We start from the raw sequence: 17126 nt of genomic DNA on the forward strand, positions 1-17126 counted from the left end.
AAATGTCGGCTTGGAGAGACAGTAGTGGTCTGGGACAACACTCGGTCGACTGGGAAATGGCTTCGTTAAATGGAAGAACCATGGCTTCCCCGATATACCGTCTACATTCTAAAGTCTCCAATATCCAGAGTCTATGGAAGTTTCCCAGATAACATAACACCGCAGCAATGCCCTCCTTCGGTCTTCATTTTTAGCCCGAGGCGCCCCCAGAGAGGCGAAGCTGCAGACGCCCGACACGAGCGGCACTTTTGGAAACGCGAGATTCCGGATCCTTCTGGTCGATAAACACGCAAATATTCTAAAATTATAATTTTCTCTGCGCTTAGAACCAACTCTTCTATCACTTCGTGGGAGGGTTAGAGTGGTTGTGTGTCTAAGACTCCCCAGCCGCCTTAGGGGCTTCTGCAATAATGGGACGAGTTCTGAGCAACCGCTTCTAAAATACGAATGGTCGCATTTGGGGGCGCCGGCGGTTGTTAGTGGTTGAGGTTACATTTAAGTGCCTGGAGCAATAGTTGGGGGCCCAACAGCCAAATCTGAAACTGAGCCTGCAGTTAGCTATTAATGGACCTCTTTTTGATCCTAATTTAAACGGAATGTAGTATCAGAGAGTCTGTTGGTCCCAAAGGCGTTCAGCCAAAGGATTTCTGTGGGTGCGATGGTGGTGGCTTCGAGATCAGTCCGATGTGTGATGAGGGTGTTGGTTCACGCCGGCACGTTTTCCTTCCTCCTACCGAGTTCTATTTTTTTCTTTCTTCCAACCGTCTATGTATTGAAAGGAAGGAAGGATTCTCGTGGCTTTGGGTAAATTCAGCGGGGCCTTGTTGCACGAGTGCCCTTAATGGTTCACGCTATATAACCACGGCCTTCACCTCTGTCCGTGGAGGAGAATGTAGTGACGTCTCATCACCAATTGCCATCTATTAAATCAGCAAACCTTTCCTGATTCATTGACATAACTTTATACAACCTACTTTGAATATATAACATGTGGAATTTACTTATTCGTTACGTGGCTCTCTGTTCCGTCTTCTGGCCAGCGGTTTGCATTCCCTCCCTGCCTTCTTCGCTTGCTGGCGGCATTTTCCCGAGACAGGAAACTGAGGACAATGAATTCGACCCTGGAGACCTTTCGTTCATTCGGAAGCTGGGGGCAATTGGGGACTCATACTCCGCTGGTATTGGCGCGGGAAACAGACTTGGAAGCACAATTGGCGGCATTTTCGATCCTCAAAGTGGTTAGTTACTGACGGCAACCTATGTTTCGGAGATAATTCTAGACTAATGTTGGCTCTTGCGCATATAGATTGGTCTTGCAGCCGGTACGATCACGCCTATCCGTACTTGATCAACAATGATCCAAGTCTCGGCAACCCAGCCAGCAGAGACTTTCAGTTTCTGTCTTGTTCCGGCGCCTTAGCCGATGACGTCCTCCAGAAACAAATTCCTCAACTCAAGCAAAATCAGGACGTGATTTTGCTGTCAATAGGCACGAATTCCAAATACCAAGCGAACATTATACAATGGAGGTGGTGCTGACATTTCTATGCTAGGCGGCAATGATGTCCAACTTACCAACATCTTGAATCAGTGTATCTATCAATGGGCTGTCGCCAACCAGGCACAAGCCTCTACCGCCAAGTTAGCAGCCCTCGACAAAGATTGGGCGTGGGCCTCCAAGTGGGATTGGGACGCCATGGGGCGTGGCTGCGAGAAACAACTTGAGCATACGCAGTCCATCATTGATAGCCCCGAGTTTAGCAGCAAGATAGACCGTGTCTTGGAAGAGGCAAAGAAGAAGCTCTCTTCAGAGTAAGTGCCACCTGCCCCGCTTCATAGTTTTATTTCACTGCACTTTAGGATCGCTCGAGAGACTAACATGGCAACTCTCTAGTGGGATCATCTACCACACCGGGTAAGCACATCACCTGCTCCCCCGCTCAATAGGAGTATTGGGTGCTAACAGCAGGCCGAAAACAAGCTATGCCAAATTTTGGTCGGAGGATATGTCCCCGGAGTGCGATCAGGTCACCTGGAGTACTTGGATATTTGTGAGTGCCAGTCTTTATATATGAGCATATATGTATATAATGCTAATGGTACATTTTCCACGCCTCAGAAATTGACCGATATGCTCCGGCCTGTGGAGAAATTGACCCAGGCCCGCCGCAAGAGGATGAATGAGCTTGTAGACGCCGTCAACTCCAAACTTGTTCGAGCTTCCCAGTCCTTCATAGTATCGGGGAACCCCGCAAACTAACCCTCCTTCAGTCTGATGCTGCGAAAAGAGCTGGCCCAAGAGTAAAGTTCGTGGACTATGACTCTTACGTAGGTAGGTTCCACGGCCGATACTGCGAAACGGGTGTGGACGAGTCCACCAAGACGAGCAACACAAGGTGAGTGTGAGATTGTGGATCTCATTTCAAACTACCCAGAACAGGAGAATAGGCCTGACACCAAAAAAAAAAACATTACAGACCTGGTCTCATGTTTTACGAGCTAAATACCTTCGATCCATTTGGCACCACACCTTGGAAGCGGAGTCCCGGCAGCGAGCTACAGGGAACATTTGGTGGCGACTTAGACATCATGGCGCAAATTACTCTTCTTCTTGATCCAGATGCGACATTCGTCCATGAGGGCGCTATTCAGCCGGATGATACGCCCGCTGTCGCGCAGGCTGGGGTCGTGAACAACGCCCAGCTGTCGGATATCGAAATTCCAAACATTCTCCCCGATGGGTAAGACGGAATAAATAAGTTTTCCTTGAGCGAGCAAAGCTGACCAAGACTGCTGTTCACAGATACGGCCGTGTTTTCCATCCACAAGTCCTCCTTCACCAGATAATCGCTAACCTCATCATCACTGAAATGACGAGTGTGAATGCGGTCAAGAATGGGTTCCCGGAGATCCCCCTCCACTACAAGTTCACCTCATGTGCCAATCCGGACCCCCAAGGTCCATTGGAGAAGAGCTCGCCTCCAGAATGTGACATGAACGGTGTCGTGAGCGGCTTTCCTGAAAATATCTTTCGAAACAGTGTCTACAATTCGTTCTGCGCCGAGGTCAGCAAGGATACCCGCAAATCAGTAGACTGGACTGTGGACAAGGAAGGGACCAGGGTCAATTCGGGGCAGAAACGGAGTCTTCGGATTTCCGCGCGGACTCCACCGCCATCAGCGGTAGGGCCGAATGCGTACAAAGACTATACCATCCAGCTCAAGTGGACTCCCAAGGAGGGTGCTGGGAGGTGTCCTGAGTCGTGCACCGATGCGCTCATGGGAATTGCGAACAGTGGATGTAAGTTTTCTGCCACCGGGCCACGCCCAGATGGAAATGTTTTTGTTACTGACTTGATTCGCAGGTGGCCACATTGGAGGCCAGTCGAACATCATGGTTGACAGGTCTAAGCATGACATTGGCTGTGGAACTTATGAAGTCGTCATTAACATCCCAGGGAGCCATCCAACCGTTTGGCCCCGGAAATGTTACGAAACTGACGAATTTGGCCGGCATGAGGACGTACATGAGAAGGACGTTGAGAGGGTGGCAGGGGTCTTCTGCGACGTCATTGACCACCAAGCCACGATGGGCCCAGGGGACAAGCCGATTACAAAAGTCGCCTACTCCAGCGGCGGCGGGGGCACTCCCTTCGATTGGCCTAACGAAGATGTTGGAAATGTTCAATCGAATCTGCTTTTCGAGGTGAGTTGGGACAACGACTGCCCGAATCCCGCGCCTGGAGAGAAGACAAATATCAGAGATCCAACTGGAGGCGCGCAATTGTGCAAAGATTTACTCTTCAACAACTACAAACGCTGTAAGTCCCTTCCCATTTGCCAGGAGAGGGTGATTGCCCAGAGTAGAAAGAGAGAATGGTGCTAATGTAGTTGTTATACAGGTGTGAATGGAGGAACTGGAGGGTATATCACAGCCAACTGTCTAAGGTACAGTTTTAGACCGTATGTAAAGTAACGGTATAGTAGGAGAGATTACTATGGAGAGAAGAGACGTGAGACAACTTCGATTAATAGCTTTGTAAACTCGGCTTCGTACATGTCATAGAAAGTCCATTGTTAAGTCTTCGTGTGTTTGGACTGACGTGAACATGGCAAGAGATACTGCTGTTAACCTGTGCTAATTTGATGAGCGAGCATCTCCATTACAAGGCCAACCCAAGAATTTCTACTTCGCCATACTCCCAGGTAGTGGCGAAGTGTCGACATGGACAGAGGTAAAATGATCGTATCGTTTGGCTGCCCTCCTAGGCTCCCATCCCTCAGCAGTCTCGCTCGTATACCGGGCCACCACGATGCCGTTCTCGCTCGGTCCAAGTAAGGCGGTGAGACATAGGTAGCGCATGGCCGGTGATATTAGCTTTAGTAGTAGACGGTAATTAGGGAGTCGACGGTGACCTGGGAGTGGGTGCGATGCCACTTCCTCAGCTCCCATAACGACCGTCCATAGTCCTCAAACGTCGACAATGCTGGAACTACAAGAGGATTCAGAAAGGTTCTCAGCATACTATTCACGTCGCAGGAAGGCCTCCACCATAGCCTCTGAAAGCCTGGGATCCAAATATCTAGAATCGCCGTCAAGGTCAACGTTTGGAAAAAGTTGGGCCATCAGGACGTGACTCCCAGGTTAGTTGTCCCACCCGAGCCCAGGCTGAAGATACATACTCGGAAGATGAAGATACTGTTTACGAAACCAAAGCGTTTTAGCGTCTTAATAGATGAGGATTGGCATGAGACCAAGGTGGTGCTTTCCACAGCAACGATCGCCCAACGAGGGTGCATTGGGAGAACAAAGCGTCCCGGCATCAGTCAGAATCTGGTAAGACAATATGTCTTTATTTTCTAATCGCCGGCTAAATATTCTGGGGAAGAGTCTTGCACCCCGCTTTTTATACAAGAACCCCCGACACAGTCTGTAATATTAATATCATGTTCGCTCAAAGTCACCAACCTCGGGTGAAAACATAGATTGGATCCTGCGACGGGTAATTGATAAATGGTATGGGGATGCTCGCCGGCTCGGGGGAAGAGGAAATCGACCAATCACCCAGTCTCAGCCACTAGGATTACCCACTCACGGATGCTGTTAGATTTCGGTACAAAGGAGATCTTTCCACTAATGATATCATCTTGTGAGTATCAGAGGAAGTCATTAACTCGGGAATTTTTGTTTGGGGATAATAAATGGAAGGCGGCCCACGCTGTAATTTTCGAACGCCGAGACAGAATAGTGGACTCCTTACCCCCTTTCTCCTTGGCATATCCAATCCTTTATCACTGTTTGATGAGAGACATCGTCATGAGACTCCTAGGAAAGTTTCCACTCTTCGGGCTCCTCTGGGGAGCCGCATTGGCTGACATGGTCAAGGACGGTAACACGTGTACCGTCACGCCGAAATCTGCCTTAAAGAAACGGCAATGGTCGCAAGATACGCACTCAGGACGCTCTCTTCCTGAAGTTGTCGATATTCATTTTGAGCCACAGGGTCGGTACCCTCGTTCTGACCCAGCGCTTGGCATTCCCGAGAAGCGTGCGCCCCAGTTCCCCGGCTTCGGCGGCGGCGGCGGCGGCGGCGCACAACAACCAAGCGCTGACGATGACACGCCCGCCATACTCCAGGCTTTCAAAGAATGTGGACAGGATGGCCACATTATCCTTGAGGAAGGGGACTACATGATCCGTCAAATCATGGATACAAGCAATCTCCGCAACGTTTGGATCGACATCTACGGACGTCTGGAATGGAGCGGTGACAACATCCAGTACTGGTTGTCAAATTCGATCTCTGTAACCTATGCTGGTCGGTCAACGGCGTGGAGAATGGGAGGCACTAACATAACCATGTTGGGCCATGGAAAGGCGTTGTTTTTTGGTAACGGGCAGATTTGGTACGACCAAAATCGGAACCAGGGCAACCAGAACGGACGTCCAATCAGTTTGACGCTCTGGAACGCCAATGATGTGTGGATTGATGGGATAACCTGGCGGCAGAGCCAATTCTGGAATACATTCATTGCTCACTCGAGCAATGTCACCATGACCAATATTGACATGAACTCCACGTCAGCAACTCAGTGGTCGACGGTTAACACTGATGGTACGAATACTTGGAATTCCAAAGATGTGTTTTTGCGGAACTGGGTGGTTACAGCGGGAGATGTACGTATACGTGGGCAATGTCCTTTTGTCGCTTATTGATCGCTGACTATCTATTGAAGGATTGTATATCCGTGAAGGGCAACTCGAGCAACATCCATGCTGACAACATGACCTGTTACGAGTCTGGATGCATGGTTGTCGGTAGCATGGGCAATCCGCCTTCTACGCCGGAATACGTCGAGAATGTCGTCTTCGAGAATGTGTACTGCCATCACTCCTCGAACGCGGCATGGATCAAGACTTATCCGGGAACTGGCTACGTCCGAAATGTGACCTTCCGGAACATCGCCTTTGACGACATTAACCAACCCATCTACGTCTCACCTTGTATTTACACCGGTCAAAACTGTGATAACAGCAGAATTCCCATTACTGATGTAACCTGGCAGAATATCACCGGCACAGCGCGGTACAATATTGGCGCAGGAATGTACTGCAGCAGGTCTTCCCCCTGCGACAACTTCCATTTCGAGGATATCAACATTCGTCCTTTGAGTGGAACTGGTGACCTTAAATATCTTTGTGCTAATATTAAGAACCAAGACACAATGGGATTGAAATGCACAGGGACATTGCCTTCAAATTGGCCCCAACAACTCGACGGAAACCGATGAAGGTAAAGGGTTGCAATGGCAGATGTCAGTTACGTCAAGTTTTCCATTCACGGCTCTTTTTAAGGTCCGGGTGTTAGAATATGTATCAGTAGTTCTCAATAGACAGAGAGAACTCTTGCACTTAGGATACCACTAGTGAGAGCACCAATATCCATATGCATGTTGACATCTCGATGCATAATCACAATGATTGAAAAACGCAGAACCATCGCGCAGTCGTAGGAGGCGGGGTGAGCACGATGACGGACGCATCCGCCTCATCGTCTCCACCAAGCGCGATGCTTCTTTTCCTCGATCCTAAAAACCTTGAAGTTCTCATCGGTTACTTCAAGATGCTGCGCCATATGCTCAACACCGTCTGGAGTAATACTCTCAATACCAAGCCCCCCCCCCCAAAAGGCCCTACCCGGAGTAACCAAAGCTTGCGTAACCGTGAGCGATGTGAGCGTTGCGACATCTCCTCGCTGCATACAGTATCTAGCAGTCAGCGACGTCTGGTATGTATCGAAGGGCGAAGGCCCGGCATCTTTCCCATAGCTTGCCATCTTGGCTTTCGTCAAAAAAGACGCGGGCATAAAGTGGTGATGAAACAGCGACGGTTGTTGAACCCCGCACACAGTCTATTAAGACTACAGATAATGCACTCAACAAAAGCCTACCATTGTTGTCACCTGATCCCGTTTGGTGAGGAAACGAGGAAATGTGGTGATTGTGCGCTTCATTTGTTCAATGTTGTTTTCTCGTCGGAATTATTCCACTATGACGACCTCGGTAAAGCTGACAGGAAATGTCAGGCCTACCAGTACCGGAGTTCTACTCGCAGCTCCTGAGGCGATTAGGTAGCATTCTCTAGCTATATTTTAAACGAGACATATGACGAGAGATTCTTCATCTGACAAACCTGGGGTGGCAGTTCTTTGGCATCCCGCGCCGATCCTAACATCCTAAAGTTCCTCGGGTTGCGACTCTGTCAGCCAGTCACCTTCCGTTTCCGTTAGGTGGGGAGGAGACTCGAAACAATGCCAACTTGACTCTCTTTGCTGCCCTGGAACTTTTTTTCCTTCCTTTATCTTTTTCCTTTCCTTTGTTTCGCATGAGTCCTTTTGCTGGCGGACTGGTCACCCGATGGGTTGACGCTATGGCGTAAGGTGTCATTACAATCCCACCTACTACAATTAGTGACCTCCGCCGCAAGTGACGAGCTGTGATGGTTCCCTGCAAGGCGACCTGAGATGTGAAGTGGTCAGACCTTCCTGGTTTTGCCTGGGCCGCCTCTCTCTGTATGCATCATAGGTTTGGAATACGGCTTTGGTCTACGCGTACGATACTTCAGGTCTCTAGATATTTAATGAGCGTGAAATCACTTTTAATCGAGGACATTTCTTAGGGTCATCCTTCTCTCAAGGTCTCCCAGAATCGTGTACTTTGTTTTGCGTGAATATCCCGAATAATGAAGTCACTTGCCTGGTCGGCGGTATTTCTCCCCTTCGCCCTTGCTTCGGCAGTTCCAAGAGCAGATGCAGGCGCGAAGGTCGATTACACTGGCTTCAAGGGCCTCCGTGTCAAGATTCCACACGGCCATAGCCATTTCGATGTCGAGAAGGACCTTGCCGGGCTCCTAACCCATGTCGTCAACTTTGGGCACGGAGACTACCTTGATATTGTAGTGTCTCCGGAGAAAGTTGCATCTGTGGAGCAGCGTGTTGACGCCGAGGTTGTCGTTCACGACGTCGGAGCTGCTCTTGCAGAAGAGGGAGAACCTATTCGAACATATGCCGGTTCGTGCTATCTCTTTCTTTCTCTCTTTACTTTTGGCCCTTTTCTCCCTTTTGGGTGCGATACTTTGACCTTGGACAACCAGTGAGTGCTAATGCTGTTCTTCAGTCCCATCGGAGTCCTGGTTCACCGGTTATCACACCTACGCGGACCACTTGCAGTTTCTTAAGGACTTGCAGGGAGGATTTCCCCAGCAGTCTGAGCTTATAAACATCGGAAACTCAGTGCAAAATCGCGCAATCTCGGGAATTCATATATGGGGAAGCGGTGGAAAAGGCAGCAAGCCTGCGGTGCTTTTCCACGGCACCGTACATGCACGAGAATGGATTAGCACGATGGTATGTGTTAGCTGTCTTGAATTCCACAGAGCCACATAACGTTAATACGCAAGCAGACGGCCGAGTACATGGCATGGCAGCTCTTGACTCTGTATAGCAATACGCCGGCCGTCCGAGCTTTGGTTGACAATTACGACTTCTACATTCTGCCCATCGTCAACCCAGATGGTAAGTTGACCCATGGTTTCCTGGAGAGCGTACCAATTTGAGGTCTTGAGAATTCCTGTTCGCTCACTCGGGGTGATTGCAGGTTTCGTATACACACAGACCAATGACCGGTACTGGCGCAAGAATCGCCAAACAGTGAGTTCCAGCTCTTGTGTTGGGCGCGATATCAACCGCAACTGGTCGTACAAGTGGGAGATTCCGGGTGGCGCTTCGACGAGCCCCTGCTCAGAGACCTACAAGGGTCAGGCTCCAGGAGATTCTCCTGAAGCACGCGCTCTCATGCGGCATGTCGACAGCTTGCGCGATGGGAAAGGAATTAAGTTTTATATTGATTTCCATTCCTACGGGCAGTACATTCTCTGGCGTAAGCCATCCCTGCATTTCTGTTTCCCAGGCCTTTTACGCCCTTCAAACTTTGCCCTGCCCAGTCATACGCACATCTCTGTCCTATTTATGGGGTGTATGGCGTCTTGGGATCAGTCCTTTCCAATCTTGCATGTGTGTTACTTGAGAGACCAGGCTAACCAAACATCCAGCCTTCGGATATGACTGCTCCTTTGTCGCACCTGATGACGCCGCCCACAATTCTCTTGCCTCAAAAGGTCGCACGGCTATTAGCAATGTATATGGCACGTCATATACCATCGGAAACTCATGCCGGGCCTTGTATGCTACTACGGGTGACAGCGTCGACTATGTGCATGGCGTCGGTAACTCGACCTACAGCTACACAATCGAGCTTCGAGACACGGGACGATCTGGATTTGCTCTACCGGCATCCCAGATCCAGCCCACGGTGAAGGAAACTTGGGCAGGTGTTATTGCAATGCTAGCAAATATTTAGTAAGCGTCCCAATATTGACACCAGGGCATCGCTTGCCTTAGTGTAGAATAGATTGATCACTCTTAGGCGGTGGGTTCCGAAGGACGAATGAGGGCAATTACTGTGCCAAACATGAGAAGCTTCGTGGCAGCAAAGTAGACATTAACAGATTGATATTATAAGTTTTTTTTTTTTTTTTTTTTTTTTTTTTTTTTTGATATTCTCATGAGTAAATCGTTCACGGCATTGTTGGGATGAGTGCATCCGAAATCTGTGAAGTTAGAGAGTTCCAGCTTGCATTCGCTCAGATGGGGTTCTCTGGAGCTCATTTATTTGACAGCCAACCCCCTACCTTGCTGGCAGGAGAATGCGGCTGCGTATCATGATTGCGAAAGTCCTATAATCCTTGTTGCTGCATGGGAACAGCAGCAATGCCACTCAACAACCCTATAACAAGCAATGGGTCCCTTGTCCAGGACGAAGCGTACGTAAAGTCCGGAAAAGCTGAGTAAGATATTACATGAGAAAATCAATGAGAATCAAAGGAAACAAAATTTACTGAGGAGTTATTCATCATGGTTAAGAAGAACAGGTTTAACTTCCTCGTCGTTTAGCGACAGGACTGTTCAGCTCTTTGCAGTCGAGGTTCTAGTTCTATCAAAGACAGTGAGGAGCCTGCGAGTGAGGTGGAAGAAGTTTTTCACAACATATTCCCGTAGCTTTTGACAAAGGGACCATGACGTTCACTTGAAATATTACATCAGTTTTCATGACTCCGATTTAAGACGCTATTCTGCTGTGAGGGCGTCTGTGGGAGAGTAGACCTCAGAGGCTGCTTTTAGTCGATGGGGACTCGGCAACCTCGTACCGTGTGGCCTGAAAGCAAGGTAAAAACAAAGGTAACATGAGCTAATAGTACTGAAGCTTAGTCACAAGGTCGAGCCAGGCAGGCCGTAGGCTTCCTGGCGCATTTATTGACCCTTGAAACATGAGCCCCAAGGATGTCTGATTACGGCCAGCCACCGAGACTACTCTGTGCTTTTTATCCTGACACTGCTGGCAAGGCCCGATCATGGGCGATGCCTAGACCGTGCGTTGCTTGGCAATAATCCTTCAACTCCTGCAGCGCCTCACCAAAGCGGAGGATCTCGAGCGTTTATTCCAATGGACAATGCGCTTCATGTAAACATTGCAATTTTTCTCCGAGTCGGGGCGAAGACACCGTTGGTGAGTCTGGCAACCACCATAATCGTTCCTCAGTCCGTCGACCGAACGAGGCATACGTAAACAGCATCTTTTGGCAAGATGATTTTCCGGCTATGCCTTACCCTCTTTTCTCACATTGTCGTTGTCTTAGCCATCTGCGAATGCGGATTTACCACTGAGTCCCGGGGCCGAGGAGACTCCCCGATCTTCACTGACGTGGTTGAAACTGACTTTCTTCGTCTCCTGTCCTTGGACGGCACTGATGACTGGGCAGTCCAGGTGTTCAACAAGACTCGAGAAAGAGCCCGTGGAGAATTTGGGGAGATGTTTTCGAGAGACAATGTCTTGATTAACCCGCCTTCACATAATAGTCCCCCAGGTGAGAGTGATGACGGCGATAGCTCGGGCCATGGATTGCAGCTTGTTGTCAAAGCCAATACTGTCGATGGCATGGTTCCTGTCGGTGAAATCGCTACGAAAAGAGGCGACATCTACCATGGCACGTTTCGAGCCAGTATCAAGTTGACACGCTCTTTGGGTACCTGCACCGCTTTTTATTGGGTATGACTGAAAAGACTAAATCGGCCCCTCCGCAGGCCGTCCATATGGAAATGCTAAGACGAGCAATAGTACTTCAACGACTCTCAAGAAATCGACATGGAATTCCTCTCGAAGGAGTTCAACTTCGAAACCAATACATTTCCGGTTAACCTTGTGCTACACTCGAAAGAAAGCGTAGCCGCAGGGTTTGACGCCGTCAAAGCTGGGACGTGGGCTCGCGTAAACCTTCCATTTGATCCTACCGAAGACTACCATGAGTACCGTTTCGATTTCATTCCTGGTTCAGTAAACTTCTACGCCGAAGGAGTCAACATAGCAACCATGGACGGTCCCGCTGTACCAACATCCTCGGGGCATATTTTGCTTTCCCATTGGAGCAGCGGGAATCCAAAATGGTCAGGAGGGCCCCCTGAACAGGATGCCACCGTCGCCATCCGATACTTCAAAGCCTACTTTAACTCCTCCGATGCCGATCGCCAGACCGAGTGGGAGCGGCGGTGCCGGGATGCCAATGACCCTGATACTTTATGTCATGTACCTTCGGTTTTGGACGACCCGGACGCCGCGGCGCATTTCTTCACCGCAACTACACCCACAGACGAGAAAACCGGGGATGGCAATGCAGGATCCACGATTTCGAGGCCGCTTGGGTTCTTATCATGGATGGCGGTTGTATGGGCGGGGTATTGGCATTCTTCCTGGATGGACTTGTACATCTAAATCGAGATTCTAACTCGGACCTATTAGTTGCAGAAGAAGCTGATGATTCCCATCCAATATAATATAAATTTAAGCCAAGGTCATTATCTTAATGAAAAGTCAGTCGTGTCGCACAAACAGTCGATCGCTGCCCCTCATCGCCAACACTCCTACTATCCTCCCCTCTAGGCCTAGGTCCTTAGCAAATTGGCTTGCACCAGTTCTGGACATGGGGGTGCCGCAATTGCGATAGAAGATCTAAACCTGGTTGTCGAGTCGCCACGACAATTCAATCAAAGGCATCCAGGACATGGAAGGTCCAATAACGCTCGTCGAGGCGTGGAATTCCCGGCACGGCAGCCTGACCCACAAGCGGATCTACAAACATAACATCGACCTTGCCAGACTCGGCCAGCACCGAGGCTAGGCTTAGCCCAGGAGAGTTTGTGACGTGTGATTGTCCTGGCTTGAAACCCCTGCCCACGATGAGCACTCGACGTCGAAAGTTGTATGGCTCCGTGAAGACAACCCTTTCCTCCCTGAGCGATTGCATAAGTCTGTGAGCTACTTACGCAGGTCCTTGAGACATCATGTCCGTGGCAGCTTTGAGCAATGGGAAATCGCAGTTTGATAAGAGGTAGAGAGGATTAATGGGAATTCATGCGCTGGCAGTTCTCGTATAGCTTTGTCATTTCTGCAACCTCGGGTTTCGTAACCTTGATGACAGTTTCAAAGACACGGCTGTAGAGTCGCGCCATTTGCTCGAGAGAACCGGGCATTAGGTCGTCAAGACCTGATACAATCTTTGAGATCAATCGGGGAGGCGGACTGACTCGGCCAGGATCAGCTCTCTTTCAAACAAGTGATACAAGTTAGTAGCTTCGTTTCAAGCGCGATGGATATTGTTTAGTGAGAGTTCATCATACCTCTGGTGACATGCCCACGAAATGCTCATGTGACAAGGCCAACGGTCTGAGCAGTTCTCGCGTCATGCCAACGGCTATCAAACTCTCGATTACGATACTGGACCTGGGGCGAGCATGACGGATAACCGTGTCTAGTGCACTGCGCACATGAGACAAGTTGATACTTCGGTCAGGAAGTAGGAGGGGTGGGGACGGATATTAGAAAGTGGGTGGCCTCTTTTAAGTCGGCCTCCCGGCAGGTGAAAGTAACGCTGCCTTGTTTCGTCGATTGCCGTTTCTTGAGGTCCTCTATCCTTGCTTCCGAGACGTCATAGCCAATAACTCGGTAACGTGATGAAAAGACCGTTATTAGAGGCTCGCCCACGTATTAGCCAACACCGATGATAGCCACAACACTAAGACTTTCATCTATTTGGAGTGAGTTGGCCGAAGAGACTTCTGCATCCATACTGAATATGCTGGTCTTATCTGAACTTGGGGAGTTGGTCCTGATCTACATATCCAACATGGCGGGATCCTTTGCCGTGCCTGAAGTTGAGCAGGTAACAACCATGACCACGAATGAAGGATGGCAAGTGATGGAGATAAATAAAGTATTCTTGGCCTTCCGATGAGGTAGTGTAATGGGATGCACAAAGACAGTGACCGGGAAGAACACAAGAACGAAAGAACAACAGAAGGCAGGTGTCAAGAGGAAAAGAACACTAGATTCATATATCCACCGGGTCAGTTTGCTTCCCAAAGCCCTCTAATATCCAGACTCGGCCCTTCCAGCCATACATATTTTGACACTTTTAAGGTGCCGTACGTCGCTTCCCACACATTGCATCGTCCCACGAAGAAAGGTATACCCGACTCACTGTACCGAATGACGACATGAGCCAGAGCCGGAAGCGGCCAGGACCCAACTATGGAGGTTAAGGATACTCGACGAATTCGATGTACCCATCGGCGAATTCAGCTGGAGTCGGTCATCCCCAGCCTGCCTGCGCAAACCGGCCAATAATGGCAACATCATGACATCGTGGACGTTGATTTATCTCCTAGGTCTTGGGGGATTCACAAAGCTCGCGGGATACTCTAGGAACTTAAAAAGAAGGGGGCAATTTCTATTCCGATCTGTCATAGGAGCACCGGCACACTAGATGGACAAGCGGCAAGGTTGGGTTGGATCTCGGGAATTCCCCTATATGCGGTAGTGTCTTTCCGATTCCCCATGTACTAAAGATCTCAGCTGCCGTGGCCTGAAACAAATAGAACCTTTCAATATTGGCCTTAATCCCGGTAATGCATCCAGAAAGCACTAGGGGTGGAAGAATGTGGAAAAAGAAAAGAAAACCGGAACATATCTGGCCTTGACCAACTCCGAGACATGGCGTCACAGACCAAGGAACAAACTTGATTGCATAGAGCTGGTTAGCCACAACGAAATAGAAATACAGCTATCTAGACTTTGGAAAAGGAAAAAAGGATTGCATCCCCATCCCATTTGGCGCGGGCCTTATATTATCTCGGTTACTAGCCCCTGCGTATCGGAACATGAGGTCGCCATATAGATTCGTATGTGGGATATCGGTCCGAGGCGAGTTGCCTTTGTGGTGATCAGCTGCAAGAGTCCCTGGCAGGTATTGAATGCTGCTGAATTGAGCCCACATATGCATTGTCGACATTGCATTGTATCGTATACGAATCCAACGTGGGCCCTAGGCTACTAAGGCGTGCTGAAGCTTTCGATACTCGAGGATCTTACAACCCATTGTAGAAGGATAGAACACGCCTCTCCGCGGGCCGCCAACCCCCAAAGACAACCTCACGCAACAACTTGGAGAGAGCACAATATATCGCTGGATATCTTATCCATGTCGTTGCGGGGCCATCCATTTACCTTGCTATTTTTGTATATTCTCTGTATTATTCCGACCTGCCACCCGCGAAAGACCTCGAAGAGGGAGGCAGGCCGAACCACTGACCCGAGCTCGTCATGGTGGGAGATGAAGGGCGTTGTGCCGTCTCTCAGGGGAATCTTGGAGCGCCCGAGTAGGGTCTATTAATGGGCACTATAGAGCTGAAATATAAACTAAGATCTATTGATAATGGTGTAATTCATATGCCACAACTGGTCGGTTCATAAATGCGTAGATCGATGGCTTCCCGTGCATATGTAATCTCTATGAGAATCCATCCAGAGGAAGATTTGAGATCGAAGCGCCAGTCATAGTCTCAAAGGAGTAGTGTAGTTGCCATCGTCCTGGTAGAGGGTATACCATGTATCGATACCCGGAATATCAACTCTCGCTATGATAGTAGCCTGAGACAGGTTTCCAACGCCAATCTTCCCGTCAGGGTGACCTAGGTGTCTTGGTGTCTATATTCACTTGACTCAGCCATTGCTTTCTTGCATTCCACGATTGACAGCTACATTCAAGTTGCTAAGACAGGAAGACAAATTTTTGCCACGTGGTCCAGTAGGTAACGGCTCTGTGGCATAAAACGGAGTAGGTAGTCAAATGGAAGAGTCTAATGCTGAATTGACTGGTCATATTGCAGTTTAAGGGCGATATGGGTAATATTGGATCAGGCAATCCACGCTTTCCAGATAGTATCCTCACCCCCCAGGGCCATCACAATTCCGAAGGCAATGGCCGAGAAGGGAGAAAGATGAGTGGGAAGGAGAGAATGTGGGAAGGAGAAAATATAGTATTTGATGTAGTGACACTCGCACACTCGACTGATCTCGTATTTGCTGTTCTCGATAGCTTGACGAGATCACGAAAAGATGAAGCTCATCTGAAATCCTCTCTCCGACACGGAGAATCCCTAGAGTGAAAAATGTCTCTAAGATTACGGGTGTCTCCAATAGATCCCAATGTTTATCCAGGCTGTGTGAATCATTTCTAACTCAGCAAACCGCAGTCAGTGCCGGAAATATGCCGATGTCATTTCAAGCCGCTTAGCATGCTCGGATTCCACTTAACCGCTGTCACGACTGGCCTATTGGTGATAACACAGTGTTGAACCTTATTAGAGTGCATGCAGGGCCATTAGGATTTATTCAGTGGTAGATGTGCTTGTGCCCCAACTATGTATATACATGGATTCTGACAATGGTTCATACAGCTTGCTTCTGGCATAATAACACCCGAGTCTTCTCACATATCAGGGCTAACCAGCGGAACCCTCTCTTAAGTCAAGTGCCCGGCACCGTCCGCTAACCTGTGCACAACCGGTTTTGCTGCACCCATGTGCACATCTGCTCTCCGACACAGCTGCAGCACTTGCAAGCCTGTACCGGCTGTTAGTTGGCGGGTTTCAAGACGTATACCTTGAAGGACGTCTCCATACCTTTCGGGCCCTATCCGCATTGTCTGTGCCTTCAATACACTGCAACGTCTGGGCGTTTCTGAATCGGAACTGATTGTAGCAAGCCGTCGGATTAATAACATCGGCACAGTCGACGTCGGACACAAGCTCTTTAGTGCACTCGACAATTTGCTGGCTGAAAGCCGTGGCAAGCCACAAGGTGATGAGACCGAATGAGAGCTTCATCGTGGGGGTGCCTTGGTTCGAATTGGTCGATAAGAGCGCAAAGTGGCAGAAGTTTGCAGTGTGGTGATTCCGTCGTCAGAATTTATGGTTTCCTGGGACGAGGTTCGATGAAGAGATTGGCGGACCATCTCCAGAGCAAAATGCCTAAACCGGACGCATGGAGGAAGGTGGGATATTAGGCGAAAGCACTGGAATTCTTGGGACCATGCTTTCAAATTAAACACCCAGGTGAACACTGTTTCGGCTCCCACTCGCTCGACCAGTCCCGTATATATTGAGCATAGAGAAGAAC

At 49.3% G+C, this 17126-nt stretch overlaps 2 protein-coding genes across 2 annotated transcripts; both read left to right on the plus strand.

Annotated features, from left to right (window-relative positions):
- Positions 1 to 1354: 1354 nt before the first annotated feature.
- On the plus strand, positions 1355 to 7092 carry SAPIO_CDS1198 (uncharacterized protein; the record flags this gene model as incomplete). Its single annotated transcript, XM_016784526.1, has 15 exons — positions 1355 to 1394; positions 1554 to 1812; positions 1895 to 1915; positions 1982 to 2051; positions 2120 to 2188; positions 2272 to 2396; positions 2478 to 2741; positions 2804 to 3300; positions 3365 to 3820; positions 3902 to 3962; positions 4587 to 4643; positions 4725 to 4836; positions 5386 to 6177; positions 6237 to 6681; positions 6995 to 7092. The coding sequence occupies 15 exons, from the start codon at positions 1355 to 1357 to the stop codon at positions 7090 to 7092; spliced, it is 3366 nt and encodes a 1121-aa protein (XP_016646081.1).
- A 1149-nt stretch (positions 7093 to 8241) lies between these two features.
- On the plus strand, positions 8242 to 12383 carry SAPIO_CDS1199 (Carboxypeptidase B; the record flags this gene model as incomplete). The annotated part of the gene is made up of 8 exons (XM_016784527.1): positions 8242 to 8569; positions 8676 to 8905; positions 8962 to 9073; positions 9156 to 9437; positions 9610 to 9916; positions 10826 to 10849; positions 11474 to 11663; positions 11733 to 12383. The coding sequence occupies 8 exons, from the start codon at positions 8242 to 8244 to the stop codon at positions 12381 to 12383; spliced, it is 2124 nt and encodes a 707-aa protein (XP_016646082.1).
- Positions 12384 to 17126: the final 4743 nt, after the last annotated feature.

This window comes from Scedosporium apiospermum (genome assembly GCF_000732125.1).
Source record: "Scedosporium apiospermum strain IHEM 14462 chromosome Unknown SEQ_SAPIO_0044, whole genome shotgun sequence".
NCBI classification, from domain to species: domain Eukaryota; kingdom Fungi; phylum Ascomycota; class Sordariomycetes; order Microascales; family Microascaceae; genus Scedosporium; species Scedosporium apiospermum.